This window comes from Anomalospiza imberbis, chromosome 1 (genome assembly GCF_031753505.1).
Source record: "Anomalospiza imberbis isolate Cuckoo-Finch-1a 21T00152 chromosome 1, ASM3175350v1, whole genome shotgun sequence".
In the NCBI taxonomy this organism is placed as follows: domain Eukaryota; kingdom Metazoa; phylum Chordata; class Aves; order Passeriformes; family Viduidae; genus Anomalospiza; species Anomalospiza imberbis.
Genome location: NC_089681.1, coordinates 85,947,096 through 85,968,276, shown reverse-complemented (window position 1 = coordinate 85,968,276; position 21,181 = coordinate 85,947,096). Strand labels below are relative to the sequence as shown.

General features: G+C 47.4%; 1 protein-coding gene across 1 annotated transcript; it reads left to right on the top strand.

Annotated features, from left to right (window-relative positions):
- The first annotated feature begins 12,161 nt into the window (after positions 1 to 12,161).
- NRN1 (neuritin 1) lies at positions 12,162 to 21,123 on the top strand. The gene is made up of 3 exons (XM_068198859.1): positions 12,162 to 12,728; positions 16,863 to 17,007; positions 19,793 to 21,123. Exons 1-3 carry the CDS (start codon positions 12,674 to 12,676, stop codon positions 20,022 to 20,024), a joined length of 432 nt encoding a protein of 143 aa, XP_068054960.1. The 5' UTR covers positions 12,162 to 12,673; the 3' UTR covers positions 20,025 to 21,123.
- The last annotated feature ends 58 nt before the right edge of the window (positions 21,124 to 21,181 follow it).

The following is a 21,181-nucleotide window of genomic DNA, read 5'->3' as shown; positions in this document are numbered from 1 at the left end:
ACCTGTAAATGTTAAAAACCAATTAATAAAGCACAAATAGAATCACACTTTTCAACCATACAAATTTAAATAACGTTGCTATGATTGATTTGAGATTGGAATCCCTTGGCCTGAAAATCACACTGGGCTTAGGAGAGCAGAGTTTAAGCTCTGTCTTGGAGAGAGAGAGCTGAAACAACCTGGATTATCACCCAAAATACAGACAGGACACTGGCAGGTGAAAAGTCATATGGTGTGACTGGCAATGCTTTACAAAGTGAGTTTGGATGAAGTACATGTCTGTGAACAGAAGCAGTAAGAAAACCGGAAGAGAAAAGGAAGAGAACATCATAAATGTTGAAAGCAAAGTACAGGAGATAAAGGGGCATAAGTAAGAAAAAATTATTTTAAATAAAATTTCTGCATGGAAATAAACAAACAACATAAAACAGAAACATTCTTTCCTGTTGGTGGATTCTTACCACACAAGGGAATACAAGATGTATTTCCACAATGGGCAGATCTGTTGGATCACATGAAAGAAACAATCAGCTCCATCAACCATTCTTCTAACAATCAGGAATTGGGCATGAGGAAAGTAACAGAAAGAGCCAGGATTATATTGAGGGAGATCTGGTTTTTAAAGGCCAGGAGCTGCAAGGGCAAGAAAGACAAGGTTAAATGTAGGTCAGCTGCAGAGCTAGGGAAATCCCCAGTGAGCAGAGCATGGGCTAGGATTTGAGAAATCTGATGGCACCTCAGATTTATCTTCCACTTCACTGTGCTGCACTTTAGTCCCACTGATGTGAAAGAGAAATCTTTCCTACCTACCACAATAAGCACTGAGGAATAAAGTAATTTAGCACTCTGGAGATACTGGTGTGATTTGCTACCGGTTAGACAACAACTGAGCTCCAAGAGAAAGGCCAGCTAGGTTCTCAGCTAGGTTCTCATGTTACCTGGGACTCCTTTGCTTGGGTAGAGCCTGAAAACCTCCTACATTTTACAGCTCTTGAGCCCAAATATACTTGCAATGCCAGACCTGAGTCTCACCAGAGCTGGTAGGAGTGTGGTCACCCGGGCAGACACTGAGGTAAAACAAGCCATAAGGTGATGCTGGTGCTAATAGTGCCCAGACTGTGCCTGCATCAAAGGCTTCTAGCAAAAGGCATGCTAATCAATAGAATTTACAACTAAATTATTTGGATAAGTAATAGATAAACTATATAACTTATTACCTAAATGTGTAATTAAATGTTATTTGGGAACTAGGAATTTCAGCGTGAAGATTTAGCTGACTGCCCAAAGCAGCAGGAAGGTCAACTCCCTTTTTCAGCCATGTCCCAGAAGCACCAAGATACCCCTAAAGTTCCTCACAAGATTGATGGGACCGAGAGTTTCCTTAGCCATTCACAAAGAGCAGACATTTTCTCTGTTGTCTCTTCACAGGGTGGGAGGGAGGAGGCTGGCTGCATCTGCCAAAGGACCTCACAGCAAGCTGCTTCTCATAAGAGCCCCAGCAGCCCTTGCTGGCTGTCACCATTCCATCATCAGCAACCCTGAAACCACCAGCACTTCCCCTGTGCCTCTCATCTGACACAGTCACTCTGGACACACACCAGCCAGCAGAGCCTACCTGTACCACCACATTTAGCAGCGGCCACACGAGCCTATCTCACAACCTGTTTAACTAGCAATAAACTGCAGAAATTAGTGAAAGAAAGGAACAATATGGATCTTCTTGGAGGTTTTAAGCTGCTTACCCAGTTTTCTCTAGTTTTCCTAAGGTTATCTTCTCATTCATAAAATTCTGATACAGACAGAAAAGGGTTTCCCAATCTGCTTTGCTTGTAAAAGCACAGCAACTTAGGCAGGTAGGTGGACTTTTTCTTTAAATAAGTGCATAGGTTGTTGCCGGCATGAAGCAGATTAAACTCAGAGGTATGTGTTAAAACAATTACACTGCAGAATTCTTCAAATTAAATTGTGTCCTTGCTAAAATATTTATAGGAGAATAATTTTTCAGATAAGAAAGCTAAATAGTCACATTAAATGCTTCCATACCTTGAGTTTAGAGATACAGTGTTTAAAAATAAAATTTAAAAATCCCCCAAACTGAAAATGCTGTACCAACAAGAAAGCCTAGTCTCAATGTGAGGCTCATTTCTCTAAGAATCCTTGTCAGATTAACTTCAGACTTTATACACACAAAAATCCTTCTCTGGCTAGAGAAAATAATTAAAACATTTTGAGTAGAAAGCAGCTTTTTTTTCAGAAAGTTAGGAAAAGAAGGCTTAGCTAAGTGTAAAGCTAGGTGTAATCCTTGCAATGGAACCACTGGAATATTTTTAATATATGAAATATTTTAGGTTTTAAAACTCTATACCTCAGTCTCACTGTATTGCATCTATAGACTATCAGACCACTAGGCTTCCTATCATTTTTCCTGATAATTTTTCTGTTTCAAGACTTTATGCTGGAAAACGTTAGAATCCAAACCTAATCCAGCTGTAGTACTTCAACAGCTGCCTCACTGTTGAGATTAATGGTGCAGCTTTATCCTCAAGTGCACTCAGTGCTGACTGATGTGAGACACTTCCCAGGTGATCACATCCAACCTCAGATGTCTCAGCAACTTCATCACAGGGAGACGAGGGTATTAGCTGTGGGAATGGGCTGGAGGGCCTGCAGAAGCCTTTACCTGATGGCCTGGAGAGATTCCCTTCTCCGTTTAATGCTGAAAAAATATATGCTGAACCACAACCACTGCTAAAAGCTGTGGCAAATGGCTCTGCTTTTACTTTCACAGAGAGAAGCCCATGCAGCTCTTCCCAGCACTTTCTGTTGTCTTGGTGCTTCTGGTTTTGGCTGGCTTTTTCAGCCTTTGCAGCTGGTTAGAGACTTCCCTACACCAGGAGAGCAGAAATACCACCTGTTTCCTTACAATGGCAAAAACAGCCTCTTGTGGCTTTGGTGCAGGCTTGCAGGAGGTGAAATCCATGGTCTTCTCTGATGAGCTTGGAGATGAATTTACAAAGCATAAATGCTTAGCAGGAGCAGGCAAGGTGTGTTGAAGGCTTGCCTAAGCAGTTCACAGGCATGCAAACATAAAATATTGGTGTTTCCTTCAGTTTCATTTCTTAGGCTACTCAGTGTAGTCCTTCCTTTTGGTAACAGCAATTCTTGGTGGTGTTTTCCCCGTTAGAGTCATTGGATGCCAGTAACTTTGTTGTATGTATCTTACTGCAACACAGCACACTGCTTCCATTCTTGTACAATGCTCATCACTTTCAGGAATCATATCAACCCCAGAAGAGTCTGATCCTGCTCTTATTACAGGTACTGACAGAACTTTTCCATGCAACCCGTACATGCTAACTGTCCATTTAATCTCACTCCTTAGAAAGCAATGAAAATAGCAAGAGGCAGGAGAGGGCTGTGGTGCTGACTCTGCAGCAGCCAGATCTTGAGAGAAGCCCCAGCACTTAGGCTGCTCACAGCCCCAAAACACTGTGCTGGCAGCCAGGATCAGCAGCATGGTGGGGTCTGTCCTCCCCTCCCATTTCAGCATCAGATCAAATTGATCTGCTGTCCAGTACCTGCTAGTGGGGATATGTGTTTATTAAGGGTAGAAGCTGATCTCACTGTGATACATGGCATCCACAAACCTAAATTTCCTTTAGCCATTCTTCCCTCCCCTGCTCAGCCTGGAAATCTCAACTGCAGAAATCCCCTCAAGAACAAAAAAAAACAAAAAACAAGCTGTGCATTGCAAGGAACCCAGTTATGATACCAGAGCTGAGATCTGAGCACTAAAGATGCTAGACTGAGTTTGATATTGAATTTCCCAAATGCATTTTTTTTTTTAACATTTTGGGAAAATTAGCTGGAGAGACACTGGAAAATTCACAAGCATTTCATACACTTCTAAGTAAGTGTAAACACCTGGAGATGTTCACTGATAAGTTTAACAGCTTCTGTAGGAAGTCACTAGTTGTTCAAACATGTAATTATGTGTTAACAAGCTTAACAGGGCAAAAAATAACAATGATTCAATAAGTGGAGCATGGGATGCTTTTCTTCCTCCTTTTCCTGCAGATTGGAGGCAGCATATGTACCTTTACTTGTCCAACTTAAAAAAATAAATAAAATAAAATGACCTTTTAGGAGCCCTTCAGCAGTTTGACAATTGTGTCGTTCTAGTTCTTTCAACAATCAGATGGACTCAAGAGCAACGTTATTTCCTGGCCAGGGGAATGTGGAGCAAGATATGGCTTCTCACATAACCTGCTTCCTTGGACTTCTGAAATTCATACTGCACCAGCAGTGCTTTTCCCAGATGACAATTCAAAGCCTAGAGAGCTTTGGGTTTTACCCTATTTAAAAATAAATACATGCTAATTATAGGACAAAAGTAAAAAATCTCCATTCTACTGTGCTGTGCAATTCTGCTGCTTGGCATGGGCAGAGGGTTCAATGCACCTTTGCTGTGAGCAATGGGGAGGGCTGAAAAGGAAAAATCAATGCCATTTCTTGTTCAATTAAGTTCATTGTGATTCAGAACCACCTCCTCACACTGCAGAGCCTGCAAGAGATCAGTGCTGCAATCACTACCTTTTAACAGCTTGTGTTCTCCGTCTGGACTGCACAAGTCTGGATGCACTGGCAGGGCATCATGCTCTGAGAAAAAGAAAAATGGGGAAAGAAGAAAAACTTCCTTATGGGCCCCTCTGAAATACATTGTCGTGAATCACGGGTCTTCAGGTAAGCATTTCACAGGGGAGAGAGAGAGCAGTTTTCTCAATGAGTCATTTTATTTAGATGTCAGAACTACTGCTGTCTTTTTACCCTTCAGTAAAAAGTTCTCTCTCCTTGCTACCTGGATGAGAAATATCTGCAATACCTACTGTGCTGCTTGATCTCACTCAGGCTAAGCAGTGTGATGGCCTGGCTCAAAGACTTGGAAGTCAATAGAGAGATTCTGAGGACTCTGTTGGACTACAGCTCAGATGAGCCCGGGAATCAGGGGCTATCAAGAGGTCACAACAAAGGATTTTTAGGAGCCATCCTACCCTCTCCTTCACTTTCACTATTCTGAGGCAACTGTAAAAAAAGTCTGTGCAGTAGAATGGGTAACCTGGAGAGTTTCTAATCCCAAGCCCCAGCCTACTGAGGATGCCAAGGTCTACCATGGTGCAGCCTGCCCCCTCGATGCCAGCACCAGCACCAGCGCCCCGCAGGCCTCCTCAGCACCTCCCAAAAGAGGAGACCAGGATGCTTGTGAGCATGTCTCGCTCTAGTGACAGGACAGACAAACTACAGCAGCCTGCCTCTTCCCAGCCTGCCTTTAATGGCTACTGCCTGCTCCCCAGCTGGAGGGGCTTGGCCAAGGCCCTTGGGGTTCAGTCCCCAAATCACTAGGGTCTAGCAGAGCAAACAGTTTATTACAAAACCCAAAGATGAGAATGATCTGGGATGGTACAGGCAGAGAACAATGTAAGAAAGAGAAGTAACTCCTTTATGTTACTAGGCAAAGATCTTTGGTGCTCACAAAGATGGTTTTAGGTCCTGAATGCATTTAAGCTAATGGCAATGGATAAGTGATGCGTGAAACACCTTAGTTCACAGCCATCCACATCCCTTTCTAGCCTCTTTATTGCACTGCAAGATCATGGTCAGGAGCAAGACAAGTCCTCAAGGAGGCTCCTGGCTCTCCGTGCTCTTATGCACCTACGAACAGCAGCTTGGAACTGCTCTTGACTTTTCCAGCTGCAATCACCTGCATGGCAGCTGACACATGACAGTGATATTTGAGGTAATTGTGCCAACTGGGGCATGCACAAAACAAATGTGGCCCAAATGCAGCTGCTGAAGAAGGATGTTCTTTAATGAATGTATACTTCTCTGCTCAAGTCATGTCTTTGTGAAATCACTTTGCAGTTCACATCAGGAAGAAGCTTTCTACTCAGCTTCTGACCTTTCCCAGTTTCTGCTGTCATAAATAGGTTCCTGAAGCTAATAGTAGAGAACGGGGATAAAGAGGTTGCCTGTTCTCAGCATCTTTGCAAATCAGACTGCTGATGCATGTACAGACCCATGTGTTTCCTTGTCACAGAGCCCTTTTCATGTTTGTATACATTTTTCCTCCCAGATTTCATCCTTCCTAGGAAAGTCAGATCTCGCTTGAAGTTCTTGCAATGCCCGTGTGAGTGGCTGAACATCTGTCCTAACAATGTTCTCATCAGCCCACAATTAATTAACACAATAGTTTCCTGCTCCCTAAAGCCCCAAGTTCCCCTGAAATTTTGGTTTTCATGACTAAGGACTGATGAAGAAAAATGTTGAAGCAATATCTTCCTATGATAGTTGGAAATCTGATAAGGTTGGTTCTTTAAATATATATTTATGGGTTTTTTCTAGAACAAATCATATTGACTGTTACAAAGAAAACTCAGAGTGGTATTTCAGTTATTGAAGTCCTACTGTAACTGAAGGTTAATAGCTGCTGTGGCAGTAGATACTCCATAAATCAATGGCAGAAACACGTGAATCAGAACATCACCCCACTGAGGTACATCCCATCTCACTGTGGTCAATAGAAGTTGTGCTGCCAATGTCCATGGAAGCAGGAAATTTTCACATGTCAGCAAATTTTAATACTAGTTATTGATACATATTGAGGATATAGGCTTTATGCACCCAGTTTTTGTTCTGACAATGGCACTGTTTACTCCGGAATTGAAGTTTGGTTCTGAACCAAGATCTAGAATTTGGTTATTGGCATTTGCAACCAGAGAAGCTGAAATTATCTTAATGCCATGGGACTACATTCAAGGTTATTACCAGGCACTCAGGATGGCAAGTGTCTGGGCCAAGGTGTCTGTTAAGGATGTCAGAGAGTGAACAGCAGTTCTAGCACATTACCTACAGCTCATCACAAACCAGCCGATTCCACACGTGTTGTGGATTTCACCATAAGGAAGCAGTCACTGGAACAACCTCCAGAAGGAAAGACTCCCCGGCATTGGAGGTTTCCAAGACATGACTGGACAGGGTGATAGATCACTTCATCTAGATTCCCTTTTCCATCCAAAGTTGGACCAGATGATCTCTGGAGGTCCCTTCTAACCTGAATTGTCCTATGGCTCCATGTTCTATGACAATAGTAATTCTGGATGCCAGGAAATCCACCCATACAGGCCTTTACACAGCCATTTTCTGAGTTTATATGCTTCCCTCTAGCCTATAATGAGAAGTCCACTAGACTTGCCATCAAAGTGAAAAAAAAAAAACCCCAAAGACTGGCTTTAGGCTTCTGCTTTTTGAAGGAAAATTTCAGTGGTAAAGATGCCAAGAGCTGATACTGCTTTTCTTCTGAGACTGCTTTACTGAAACCACTCCACTCTTTTGAAACATCCACAGGCACCTTAAGCAAATCATGTGTTGCAAACATAATTGTAGTGGGTGTGAACTCCATCTGGCTAGGGAAGCGCGGGCTCTCATGCCTCCCCTCAGCTCGCCTGGGCTCAGCAGCAGAGCCAGTGCCACAATCCCATAGAAAGGGGTCACGCTTGTGAGCAGCATTTTGAGTGCATGCACAGGCACCCTCCTAAAATACATCCCAGGGGAGTGCAGTTAGATGCAAACACTGCTCTTTCTGTAATAGCTAGCACTTTCCTTACTGGATTGGCTGGCACAAGCTGATCATGGTCAAGTGATGCCTTGTTTTTGAAGACTGTTTTTTAAAAGAAAGAAAGTACTGAAGAATGAACACAGAGACTGAGCTTTTCAAATGAACACAGAGGAGCCTGGCATTCTGGTATTCCCCTTTGAAAATCACAGAAGCTGGGCATTAAGTTTCCACTATTCTAATCACTTTCTACGTTTATATCAGATAATATTTTAATGTTTCAAATAGGTTACAAATACCTTAACCAGCATTTTTCATTTTTTAAAAGATTTGGTATCAAGCAATAATGTCCCTTTTACATCCACTCAGCCATATACTTTTTTCTTTCTCAATTTTGTGTTTGAAACTAGAGCAACAGTTTACATTTCAGAAATATATTTTCACAACCATGAAATGACAATGATGTTCATGTTGAATGATAAGTGCCATATTCATACTAATTTATAGAGACATCTGGGGCAAATTCTGGTGCATAACTTTAATTTTTTATGCTTAGCTAAAGTCAGACTCATCCAGCCAGTAATGAAGCCAGGTGTCTAATGAACAAGACCACACAAAAAACCCTTTAGAAGTCTGTCTGTTAGCAAAAGGTATTTCTTTAATCCTACCTGTCACATTTTCAGTGTGTTCTCATCATTTTTCTGCTTAAATATATTCTTGGAGCATCATGCTTTGAACCGCTATTCATTTATCAGCTAGGTTTGATATTTGCATGTATTTTTCTGGCTGGCCACCTTGCTCTAGGGAAGGTAGCAGCTGAGGACTGGGACCCACAGCAGGAGCAAGGACAGCCACCTCTGCGGGACTGTAAGGCTGTCAGTCAATCCATCCCTTCTTCTCAGGAGACCTGCGAGGCAGGAGGGTGCGGAGGCACAAGCCACTGGCTCCTGTTTCCATCCTGTTTCCTTCTCCAGGGCCAGGTTTCAGGCTGACGGGGAGGGAGAGAAAAAGCAAGCGGTCACCTCCTGGTAGAGGCAGTGTTACTGCAGGATGAGCTAACAGCGAATACATTGCTCAACACCCATGGGAGGGACTTTTTAAATATCACCGTGATCACTGGACCCTCCCCTTCAACCTGAGACAACGCTTAGAATAAATCAGCCTCTGACTGACAGCACCAAAGATTTAGTTTTTATCCCTATTACTAGCCTGAAAACATGAAATAAAAAGCCCATGGTGTGAGCTGTTTGAAGAGATATTTTGCATTTTAAAAAAAGGATGAAGGGAAAAAGAATTTGTGGGGATACAGACAGCTTTGCTGGGGAAAGCATTTCTCTGTTACCTTGAGCCGGCTGCCTCTTTTGAGTTTCAGCCATGACAGTCAGCCAGCCAAAAACTAAATGAGAAAACATATCCTCTAAACGTGGTGGGTCCCCTTGTGGTAGATAATTTCGGTGGAGCTAAACTGGAATTAAATCATCTGCCCAGCACACTGCTCTCTGCCTGGCAGCAACAGCACAGGACTGCCCACCCAAACATCCACGCAGCCCCTTGGGCACATGGAACAGCCCACACCGTGCCCATCGCTATCTCTGGCACAGCTATATCTGGCCAGCAGCCGTGGGCTCTGTCCGTCTGCCTCCGCCACGGCAGCAGCACACACCACCATGGCATGACATGGCAGCCAGCCCTAACAAGTGGAGCATGAGGCTGCTGCTGCTGCCAGTGTGGAGAGCTTTTTCTTAAAAACAAGGGCAAAATCGTGTTGATGAGCAAATTGTCCTAACAGGAACTGAGCAGGGCACCGTCAAAAGTTCCTCTCCTTAATCACAGACTGATGTCTTTTGGAGTCAGCCTGATATTCAAGCACCTTCTAAAACATGACACCTTCTAATACCAGGTTGGGGAAAAAATAAAGAAAAAAAAGGACAGTCTGATAAACAACTGTCCCTACTTCATCCTGCTCCCTGGCTCCAATAGAGCTGAGAGTGCTGCTATTTGAGATGGGCAGAAACTGCTGGCTTTTGTTCAGAATCTATAGTGCAGTGGGCCCCTTCCTGGGGCAGGGAAGGTGGTAAGACTGGAGTCAGGCTTGAATTTCAGACAGATCTGGACTGCCACAAAAGTCAAGAACATTTAGAGGAATTTGGCCAGACCCTTTTCTCCTCTGTAATTGATGCCTCTAGCTGTGAGATATCTTTTTGTTGTTGCTTGGCCAGAAATCCCCCAGAAATGCCTGTACTTATGAGACTTGTGGCCAGATTGCCAGAGGCTACAGTCATTTCTGCAATGATAGACATATCAAAAACCAGATATTAAACTCTTCCTGATTGTGCATTGGAAACTGCCCCAAAGTTCGTTCCAAAGCAGATTTGCAGAGCGTAATATTCAACCCAAGCCTCTTGGAGCCAGTCCAACCTTTAACGTGAAGCTATAGCTTGTCTGGCCTCAGGGGAAAAAAAAAATATAAATCAATAAGAAAAAAAAAATATAAATCAATAAGAAATAATAAACCAATAAACCAATATAGTTATCAGTAGGGCAGGGAAGTGAAATGAAAAATTCCTCTGGCTGCAGCCTCCACAATCTGGTGCTCCTGCAAAGGTGTCTTGTCCTTTTTAGCAGCAAACACAGACATAAATGGCCAAGCTGCCAAGAACTGAAAAATCCAATGTTTATGCCCATATACCTCAACCGACACTCTTTTCATCCTCTTCTGTTTTTATGCTGATAGTGCACCAACTGTGAGATATAAAAGGTCTTTTGGGCTATCAAACCCATCCCTCTGGGGAAAAGGACAGGTCTCTACATTTTGATAACTGCTTCAATCTCTCTTATGCGTTATAAAATCCCCTATCACCACAGCAGCAAAGAACTGGGTAAAAGTGTTTTGCCTTAGCTTCATCTTAAACTCAAAACTCGCTACTTTGAAGGAGAACTTTGTGCACAGTGCAAAGCTTAGCCTTCACCTCCTTGACACTGCCAATGTCTTCAGGAGGGTGTAAAAGACAACCCTTCTCTGGGCTGCAGCTTTATGAAGTGAATGGAAGGGCAAGCTGCCAGGGGACACAGCCCCACAGCCTGTGCCTTGCACTTCATTCACTACCATGTGCCCACGTGCTGAGCTGGCTCTGAGAGCTGGCTGAAAATGGTCCCTTTTTTATTTTTTTTTTAATTCCTCAGATTAGTTTTCAGCCAGCTCTGTCCTCTAATTATTCTCTCTGTCCATAGTGGAAATCTATAAATAGGAAGAAAAGGTGGAACTAAAGGAAATTAGGGGAAGGCACAGAGGTAGCAAGCCAGCGTTTTTCATCTGCAGGGCGCAGCTGATGGCTGGCGTAGTTACCCAAAATTACCCTTGCCTTTGAGTTAGAGAAACAGAGCTTGGGGGTTCATTATGGCTTTGAGGGCATGCACATGCAGGCTGCCACTGCACACATCAGGTAGACCTAAAGAGGCAGTGGCATTCACCAGCACTGTTTTGTGAATGGAACTCTCAGCAAGGAAGCTTTCCCTTTTGCCCTCCACTTTCTTTACTCTTAGCTGCACTGTCATTTAACCCCCTGCAATCCCTCTCCTTGCCGGGTGGCTGCATTTGCAGCCCATGGGACTCGTGGGTACCCGGCCTGGCAGCTGCTGTCTCTCTGTCATTCAGGTCTGCATATTGACACGAGTGCTTTGTAAAAGAGAGGGACCGATAGCTGGTCCAGGACCCTGCAGCACAGTAGGACCACCGACTGGGGGCAGCTGGCAGGAATGGAAGCCAGCAGTAATTTTCACTCCGACGAGCTGCCCTTTGGCTCCTGGAGATGGCTGATGAAGGTTAGGGCTGAGCTGGGCGAGGGGGAAAACTGTGCAGTGAAAGAGCCATGGGAGAAGGCTGCAGGGGTTTTGTCTGATTACTTTGCCCTGGGAGAAGCCCATGCTGGCACCTTGAGGTCCCTCTCGTGCTGCTGGAGGGGATGGCCTTGAGGACGGTCCCGGGAGGGTGCCTGGGTGACGGAGTACCCCAGAACGAGCCTTATTCCCGGCAGGGCTCATCGGAGCCTCGCACGGCCCCATGCCCTCCACCCAGCCCCTTCGCACCTGTAGCCTATCCCCAGAGGATGGGGTGCGATGGCTGGGTGCCACGGTCCCAGCCGCAGGACAGCCCCACCGCGACTCCCCAGGGCTGTCCCACACGTGTCCTCGTTCGCCACGCCACCCTCTGCGGTGTCACCGCCGGGCTGCTGCCGCCGGGATTGAGCACGAGCAAAAAGGCCGGGAGAGACCAGCCCCCCTCCTTCCCCGCTCCCCTCAAACCTCAGCCCGAGGGTGACGTCATGGTGGGGGAGGGGCGGGCAGGGGGAGGGGACCCCCGCACGTCCCTGTCCCCCTGCACGCTGCGCAGCGCGGGGGCCGGGCCGGCCAGCCCCGACGGGGCGGCCCCGGGGGCGGGGGGGTTCTGCCGTGCTATCCCCACCCCCGGGGGGCGGCTCCTCCGTGTGCGTGTCTGTGTGTGTGTGCGTGTGTGTCTGTGTGTCTGTGCCTGTGTGTCTGTGTCTCCGTGTCCCCTCCCGCCCCCGCAGCGCTCCCGCCTCGGGGGGACGGTCTCGGCTGCCGCCCCCATCGCCACCACACCGGGCACGAAGAACGTGGGGAGCGGAGGGGGGAAGTTTCTCGGCGATTTATGGGGCGGGGGGACACGGGGAGAGCGGGTAAATCCAGCCTGTGATGCCTATAAATGGCGCTCCTCTTCCAAGGTGCACATTTATAAAAAAAAAAAAAATAAGAAGGGGAAAAAAACCCGGTCGGTGTCATCCCCCCACGTCAGGGCCGGTGGTGGGCGTGAGGCTGTACTTCCTCCGCCCCCTCCTAATGGAGCGAACCATTCCCAGCCAGCCTTCCTCGCCCTCTCCCGCTGCCTCCCTCTTCCTCTCCTTCTCCTCTTGTCTCCCCCCCTTGTCTGCAAAGTCCTCCGCTGCTCGGAACTTGTTGGCAATGTCTATTTTTCAGCTTTCCCCCACGTTCTCCAAAGTAACTATTTAAAGATCTGCAGCCGCAAATGGTTTTACTAAATGTAGGATGGGACTTAAGTTGAACGGCAGTTATATTTCTCTGATCCTTGCTGTACAGATAGGTAAGTGGACTGCCAAATTCCGTGTCAAGTTGTGCGCACCCCAACCCGGCTGATGCATGCAGGAATGCAGGAGCGGAACGTCGGGATAGCCCGCGGGGGGCCGCGGTGCGGGGCGGCGGCGGGACCCCGCTCTCGCTCCCCGCGCTCCCTTCGCGGTGGCAGCTTCGCGTTCCGGCACGCTGTCAAGGCAGGGGAGTCCGCGGGAAAGGGAGCCGGTTTCTGATTTCTCGTAAACCACTTTTGGTTTTCGTTTTTCTAAAGCGGTGCATGCTCACTCATACTTCGTTTTTTATTTTCCCGCCGCCTCTTCTTCCTTCTTTTCCCTCCTTTTCTCTCGGTCCCCACGAACAGTTGCATTTGTATCTGGTTTTCGGATGTCCCCTTCATTCCCTTTCACTTACAGTTTGGTGACTCCAGTGCTAAGAAATTTTCGTCCTCTCCCCGAGGGACAGAGAAATAAGAACGGGCACAAAATGTCATGTGAGAGATCTAGCTAAAAAGTTTTTTTTTGCAGAAAATAAGGGGGACAAACAAAGGTCTCCCTCTGGGAACCAGAACGTTTTTCCATTTGTATAGTATCTTAAAACCGAAGAAATCCCATCACTGAATTAAAGGAAATAATAAACTCGAATGTAGCGATTAAACAAACAAAAAAAAAAAATTACTTTAAAAAATTGCGGAGTCCCACCGCCCAATCATTAATTTTGTGCTTGGAGAAGACCTGTCAAAAATCGAGCAGGTCAAAAAAAATTCTATATATGCTGTTACTTAAAATAGAACAGCCTTCTTTCCATGCCGGTGTGTATTTTGTGTGCTTGTTGCCGGTTTTGTTCAATATTTTAGGGTTTTTGCTGGTTACTTTTGTTGGTTTGATCTCGGGTTCATTTTATACGTTTCTTTCCTGAAATTTTTTTAGTTACGGACACTTAACAATCTCCAAGTTAATGACCACTTTGGTCCTATATAGGCAAATTTTAAAGATTGTCTACTGGATATGTAGATCCCCGAGCATGATCCAAAACTGGGTTTTAAAGAAAGGGGGATTAAAGCACGTCTTTTATTATCTAGAGTGTCAGGTGTGAAGAACCCTTTGAAAATATTTTCCTGCAAAGGAATTCTGATACAATTAAAAAAAAAAAAAAAAAAAAAAAAAAAAATCTCGGCATTGCTATTTAGAGATCCTTTTGCTCGGTCACACTCCTCTCCAGAAAACCTCTGCAGCATTTTATGGGTACCAAAGAAAGAAGAGGGGGGAAAAAAGATTTTCAAAAGGAGGGGAGAATTAGAAAGAGAGGCAAAAAGCCTTGGACATTTCCTCACCTAATAAAGGCAGGCGGGGGAAGAAATAGTGCAACGAAATGTTGACCTCTGGGAAATGTGATTAAATTATGCAAACAAACCCCTACATTCGTATTACCATTCCATTTTAAATAAGGCTGAACCCTTCATTAGGTCAGTTTTTGTACTGTAACAGAAAGAAGAGGGAAGGCTTTATTTGGATATTATCATTAATTTCAATCCTTGCCATTTTTGTTTGCATGTTCGTTCATTCATTTGGAGGAGGAAGATTTTCTTTCTGTTGTGTTAATTTGGTTCAGCCGAGGATGGGTTTTATTTCAAATTTCAAAAGGCAGCTAGAGTCGCTGGGAAATGCCGTTCCCGGGCTGGCATGAGCATGAGCAGTCATTTGGAAAGTTACCCCCAAAATACTGCTGCACACCGTGGGGATGGTGGCGGTGCGGTGGCTTTGCAGTGCCCTGAAAGGGTCAGCTTTGAAGCTCGTGGAGGGTTTTTCTCCTCTCTGCTCCTCCTTCGGTATTTAGGGTAACGTTCCCCCCACCTCCTCCACACCTCCCCACCCCCGGAATCAGCTTCTGGTTGTCGGTGTGGGTGTTGTGAAGGGCCACTGGCTTTGCCCCATCCCCGGTAAAGGCTCGTGTGAAATGGATGCTCGGCTCGTTCCCAAAATGTCTATGCACCGGGACTTAAAAAAAAAAAAGTGGGGGGGCGGGCGGGGGGGGGGGGGGGGCAGGGAGGAGGATTTATTTATTTATTTATTTAGGATTTAGGCATAAGAGATTGAAGCTGTCCGAAATCCCTGACATTTTGGGAGATGACCGAGGTGGGGGGTGAGGTGGGCTAAGTCTCCGCGGAAGGGACAGGAGGGATAGACCAGTCGCATGACTGGGAGAACGGGGAATGGGTTTCGGGAGGCGGCCCGGTCCGTCACAGAGGGCTCCTGCGGTCCTGCTGCATTGCACATTGCTGCACACTGCTATCTTTGAATGGGGGTGCGGGGTGTGGAAGGTCGTGGCAACGGCAAGGCACAAGCGACCTAGTTCATGAGAAACCCGTTGTCTTTGAACCAGACAGGAACCGTGTCTATCCGCTTTTGCTTTTTTCCTTTTTTTTTTTTCTTTCCTTTTATATATATTTTTAAAAAATTATTGGCGGGTTTTGGGGCAGCTTAGAACCGGGGATACCCCGTGCGGAGGCAGCGGCATGGGCAGACAGGGCCAGGCTGCCCCTCGGGGACGATGGATGTTTGGCTCACCACTGGTCCCAAACGTGACCCCCGCCACCTCCCCTCCCCCGGCCCCAGCCTGGGGCAGGGCTCCTCTTCGAACCCCGGATTTTCAGCACAGCCCGACACTTTTTTGCAGAAATTTGTGGCAACACCCCCTCCGCTGTAGCTGCTGGACCGAGATGGCGCGGGTTTTATAGGACATCGTTTTGCCTTCGGGATGGTCTTCGGCTCTTCTCTATTTGTTTGCCTGGCTTTTTTTTTTTTTTTTTTTTTTTTTTTTTCCCTATCGTAGCCAATGTCTGGAGCCTGCTGAGGGTTTGATGTGGTGGCTGGTGCTGGTGTGTGAGTGTGTGTGTCTGTGTGTGTGTGTAGAGGGGAGTGGCCACCAAGTCATGTTAGCGATGAATCAAACGGCAAGAGGAGGATTTGGGTTGAAACAGTCTCTTTTGGAGTCAGCCATTTAGCTTGTAACCGGTACCCGGCAAGGAAACACACACACACACCCCGTCACAGCCGTTCCCTGGGGACACGGCGCGGGAGGTGTCCCCACCCGACGCCCGATGGTGTGGGCGGCAAGGGGCTCCTCCTCAAGGGACGGGGGAAGCCCCTTCCCGCCCCCGCTGGCCGTAGCGACATCTCCCCGGCCTAGGAACACCGCGGCGCCCCCAGCTCCTGTCACGGGCAGGAGAGCGGCTGGGAGCCAGCCCGTCGCCGTGCCCGGGTACCTGCGCCCGCCGGGCGGCTGCGGGCATGTGCGGGATGCCGTGCGGCGGCACAGGCCCTGCCGCGGGTCCCACGTCCCGTCCCGTGCCCTCTCGGGGCACGCAGAAGGAGCCCGTAGCTCATTTTCTTCCCGCGTTTGCAGGGGTTGTTCTTGTGTTGGTTCCTGTTGTACTGAACCGAACTGCCCTTGGCTACAGCCATCCCGAGGGATGCCTGGGCAGCGGGTTTGGGGGAGTGAGGCTCACCCCGGCTCGGTCTCCCCTCTGCCGCCCCGAGCATAGGCACGGCCGGGTCGTCACCCCCGCAGCTGTGTGCGTGATTTCGCGGTCCCTTCTTTGAGAGTCTCTATCACAGCTCTTTCTAGCGATTTTTAAAGTATTATTATTTTTAATTTAATTTCTTTCCCTCTGCGCCTTGCACGGTGTTTGCCCAGCGACCTGGGCAATATGGAGCGTGTGCGTGTGCGTGCGCCTGCGTTTGTACGGAGAAAAGCTCCTGCTGCTTCGAGGAGGAATTTTCTAACAAAGGATCAAGTCCGGGGAGAAGCAGGCAGCGCATCTTCACCTCCCCTCCTCCTCTCCCGTTAAAGAAAAAAAAGGGGGCAAAAAAAGGGAAAAATTTGGTGAAATCAATGCCGCAAATCCATAGACAACGAACCCTCCGGTACTAAAAGAGGAAAGGGCAAAAAGCCCCTGGCTCACCTCCTCGAGTGGCCGATGGCGAGCCTGGCTCGATCCCACCGCCCCTCTCCTGCCCCAGGTCGCGCTTTTAGCAAGGGCTGGGGGCGGGCGGGGGGAGGAGAAGGGAAGAGGCGAGTCGGGGGCGGCGGGCGGAGGGCTGGGGGCGGGGGCCGGCGGTGCTGACCTGTGCCCCTGCCCCCGCAGCGTACCTGGTGCAGGCGGTGAGAGCGGCGGGGCGGTGCGATGCGGTCTTTAGGGGCTTCTCGGATTGTTTGCTGCGGCTGGGCGATAACATGGCCAACTACCCGCAGGACCTGGACGACAAGAGAAATCTCCAAACGATCTGCGCGTAGGTCTTTCCTCTCTTCTTCGGGGCCGCGGGGGGAGAATGGGTGTCACCTGGGGCTGGGCAAAGGGGGAGAGGCTGAATGGTGGCGGGAAGGAACACAAGAAACGCGGGGGTTACGCTTTGGGGTTGGATTCTCCGCTCCAGGGTCCCTCCAAGCTCACTGCCACGGGGACAGGCCGGGCTTGGGGAACAGCGAAGTCTGGAGGGAATTTTTACAACTTTTTTTTTTTTTCTCTTTTTTTTGCCTCCGTGAATCTGAGGTGGTTTTGTTAGCTGTTTTTTTTTTTTTTTTTTTTTTTTTTTTTTTGCTTGTTTTTGTTTTGTTTTTTTCTTCTTTTCTTTTTCCTACTTAGCTTCCTCTTTCGTATTCTTTCCCTTCCCCCGATCTGCACTGGGGTGCTGACATTAGCTGCACGGGGATCCCTTCCCTTATTGCTGCCTGTGGGACACACGTTCACCGGCGGGCTCCAGGCTCCCCCCGAGGCCGGTGCGAGACTGCCCACCCCGGCCGGGCACAGCCGGAGCTGGGAAGGCGGATTCCTCGGAAAACAAAAAGTAATTAAAAAGGGAAGAGCCTTGTCATGATATGAATCGCCCAGCGGCAGAGAGGCGGCCGTCCCAGCTCCAGCTCTCTTCTGCCGCCTCCATGGCCCCGGGAAAACCCATTTGCCCCCAGTTTCGCCCTGCTCCTGGCACAGGGGGGACAAGAAGGAAAGGGCAACGATAAAGGGGAATAATAATAATAATAATAATAATAATAATAACAACAAGAATAAGAATAGCAATAACAACAGCAACAGCAACAAAAATATTAAGAGGAGAAAAAGAGGTCGCCTTACAAAATCGTGTCCCGCACAGGGAGGAAAACATGAGCATTTTCGATATGTCTGGGAGGAAAAAGGAAAAAAAAACAGCCACAAAACAACAAAACAAAAAACCCCAAACCCAAACTACACACACAAAAAAAACAAAACTAAAAAACCAAAACCAAAAAAACCCGGTTGCAGCACAGGGTGTTTTCCTCATTTTTCGGTGCAAAATCCCCCCATTAAAAAAAAAAAAAAAAACAACCCGAAAAAAGAAAAATAATAAAAAAGAAATATTTAGAAAAGAGACAGTATCTTTAGACATAAATAAGTTTGGAGTAGTTTGGGTTTTTCTTTTGCTCCGTGAAAATCAGGAAACAAAAGACATGAAATGAGAAGGTGAGAGGAAAGGAGAGGAGAGGAGAGGAGAGGAGAGGAGAGGAGAGGAGAGGAGAGGAGAGGAGAGGAGAGGAGAGGAGAGGAGAGGAGAGGAGAGGAGAGGAGAGGAGAGGAAAGGAAAGGAAAGGAAAGGAAAGGAAAGGAAAGGAAAGGAAAGGAAAGGAAAGGAAAGGAAAGGAAAGGAAAGGAAAGGAAAGGAAAGGAAAGGAAAGGGAAAGGAAAAGTGAAGAGACCCTGCAACACTCCTCTCTCCCTACCTAAAGATTTCTGAGTCAAACACCTAAAAAGGTTGGCACCTCTCTGTAAATGCTGGGCTGTGTTTTACTTTGTGTCCTGCAACAGAAATAAATACCCAGGGGCAGCAGCGTCCTGATATGGTATCTTGTGCCCTTGAGTGCCAGACCAGATGTGATCCTGATCTCTAAAAATAACTATTTTCCAAGAAAGACCCTTTTCCCCACCACCTCTCACCACCCGATTGTCTTCGCCCTGTGTCGCGATGTGTATTGAAAGAAGATGGTGAAAGATTTAATTTTCCTTTGGGAGATGCAATTACAGCAGAAATACTGCAGGAGAGGCACACTCTCAGACTCTGGCTTCTCAGTATCTCATTATTTATTACAAATGTAGCAAACATTGGGAGTCTACAGCCAGCTTAGAGTGCTCATAAATTAGAGGCAGTAGGACTACTTTAGAAGAAGAAAAAAAAATAAAAGAAAGAAAATCAAGACCCCGTTTCGCAGACGTCTGCCTTGAGGCATGGGGGAAATCGAAGGCAGAGGGCAGATTCGGGGTGATTTTCGATAACTCAGACATGGAGAGATGGAGAGGAAAGATCCTCCAGTACACTTCCTATGCTGTTCATGGGACGACGGGTGCCTGCCCCGGCGATAAACGCCGGTCCAGTCCCCGTGAAGAAATGAATTGGGGAAAAAAAAAAAAAAAAAAAATTTTGCGAATAGCTGGAAATTATCCTAGGAAAGCGATTCTATTCCTTGCCTATAGACGCCTATAGACGCTGCCCTGCTGCGGGTCGGTGCGAGGCACCCAGAAACGGGAAGATGCTCCTTCTTCCTTCTTCTACCCTTCCTGCTTCTCCTACTCTTCCTCCTTGACCTTTTCCTTCAATAAGGGCCTTTTCCCGCCCCGGGGAATCCCTCCCGAGGGTTTCTACACGCCGCACCCGAAAGGGGGCCTTTCCCACCCCCATCTGCCCGCTCCCCCGGGCGAGAGGAGGGTGACGAGAAACCCTCGGGACGAGCCCGCGGGCACCTGGGCTGGCTCCTGGCAGCCGAGGGGGGCACGTCCCCTCCTCCCGTCGGGCTAAGACCCCTCCGCCAGAGACCCAGCAGAGCAATTTTTGCAGCACCCTGACAGGGCTGGTGCCGAAGGCGGGGTTGGGGATGGGGGGACCCCCGAATCCTCAGTCAGCGGCTCCTCCCCGCCGGCCCAGCCTCCCTTTTAGGCATGCCCGGCTGGCTCCGCCGGCGGGAGGAGGGGGCGGCGGGCCCGAGGGGCGGGCCCCCCCGGGAAGGTGGGCGCGTGCCTGTTTTGACGCCGGCTGCTCTCCCTTCCTGCAGGTACTGGGATGATTTCCACGCCTGCACCCTCACAGCGCTCACCGATTGCCAGGAAGGAGCGACAGACCTCTGGGAGAAATTGAGACGGGAATCCAAAAACCTCGATTTCCAAGGCAGCTTATTTGAACTGTGCGGAGGCGGCAGCGGCGCGGCACCGTCCCTCCTCCCGCCGGCCTTGCCCCTGCTCCTGGCGGCTCTGTGGGCCGCCCTAGTGACCTGGCTGCCTTTCTAGGGGTCGAGCACACTCACACCCACACCCTCTCCATGTGCTGGATCTATAGAGGAAGTGTCCATCCGTTGCTTTGGGGACGTTGTGCTTTTCTGTGGTTGATGATGATGATGATGGTGGTGGTGGTGGCTGATGATGGTGAAACACCCATGTAGGACTGTGGAAGCGTTCTCCCTTTTTTTTTTTTTTTCCTTCCTTTTTTTTTTGTGTTTTATTTGCCAAATCTTACCAAACAGGCAGCAGCGCGCAGCCCAAATCGGACCTCAGCTTTACTATCGCTTCGAATCAAAAATAGAGAAAAATATAAAGAAACTAACTCGAGCCCTCGTTGTGCAAACGCAATCTCAGGAACGGCTCTGGGCCACCTACTGCTAAGGCTGTAACCGACCGGGTACCTCCCGGCGAGCCACGGGCTCCGCTAAAATGTGGCAGTGTGCGAGGCGAGAACAAAAACCGCAGACAGGAAAAGGCACTGGCGAGAAATCCAAGGTAGATGTCCACGTGTGAAGCATATGGTGAATAATTCACAATCTCTCATCTTTCCTCCACAGTCGCTTGGTTTTTTTTTTTTTTTTTTTTGGTCATTCCACTGGAAAAAAATTAAAATAAATGAAAAAGAACATTTTTCCTCAAGGGGAAAAGAGAGCGAGAGAGGGAGAGAAAGAGAGGGAAACGAGCAGCTAAGGAAGGAAGGAGCAAGAGAAAGAAAGACGTGTCTAAATGCCCGGAGGAAGGAAGGAAAGCTGCTAACATCACTGAGAGTTTACCTTTACTTGCTGTTCGAGGGCATCTTTCCGAATTCACTGCCTTTAATTTTTTCCTCCTCTTTGTTTTAGATGTTACACATAACAGTAAAATACCTGAATATCCAACCATAGAGATCACAAAAAGGGGGCTTAAATGTAAACCTAAAGAAAAAAAAAAAAACAAAAAACAATAACAGCAAAATGATTTTGGAAAAAAAAAGAGCTTTGATTTTAAAAGAGAAGAAAAATGTAATTTAAACAAAAGTTTATTATAAAGTCAATTCAGCAAAAAATAACAAAAAAAGATTTGCTACAAAGTATAGAGAGAAGTATAAAATAAAAATTATTGTTTGAAATGAGGGTGTCGTCCTTTTTATAAAATATGCCTAGAGTATCTTGGAAAGGACAGGTCTT

What these genes read in the sequence shown, in the direction of transcription:
- NRN1 (XM_068198859.1), top strand. Translation starts at nt 12,674, where the DNA reads ATGGGACTTAAGTTGAACGGCAGTTATATTTCTCTGATCCTTGCTGTA. An exon ending in GATCCTTGCTGTACAGATAG is followed by an intron (nt 12,729 to 16,862) that starts GTAAGTGGACTG and finishes CTGCCCCCGCAG; the next exon opens with CGTACCTGGTGCAGGCGGTG. An exon ending in AATCTCCAAACGATCTGCGC is followed by an intron (nt 17,008 to 19,792) that starts GTAGGTCTTTCC and finishes CCCTTCCTGCAG; the next exon opens with GTACTGGGATGATTTCCACG.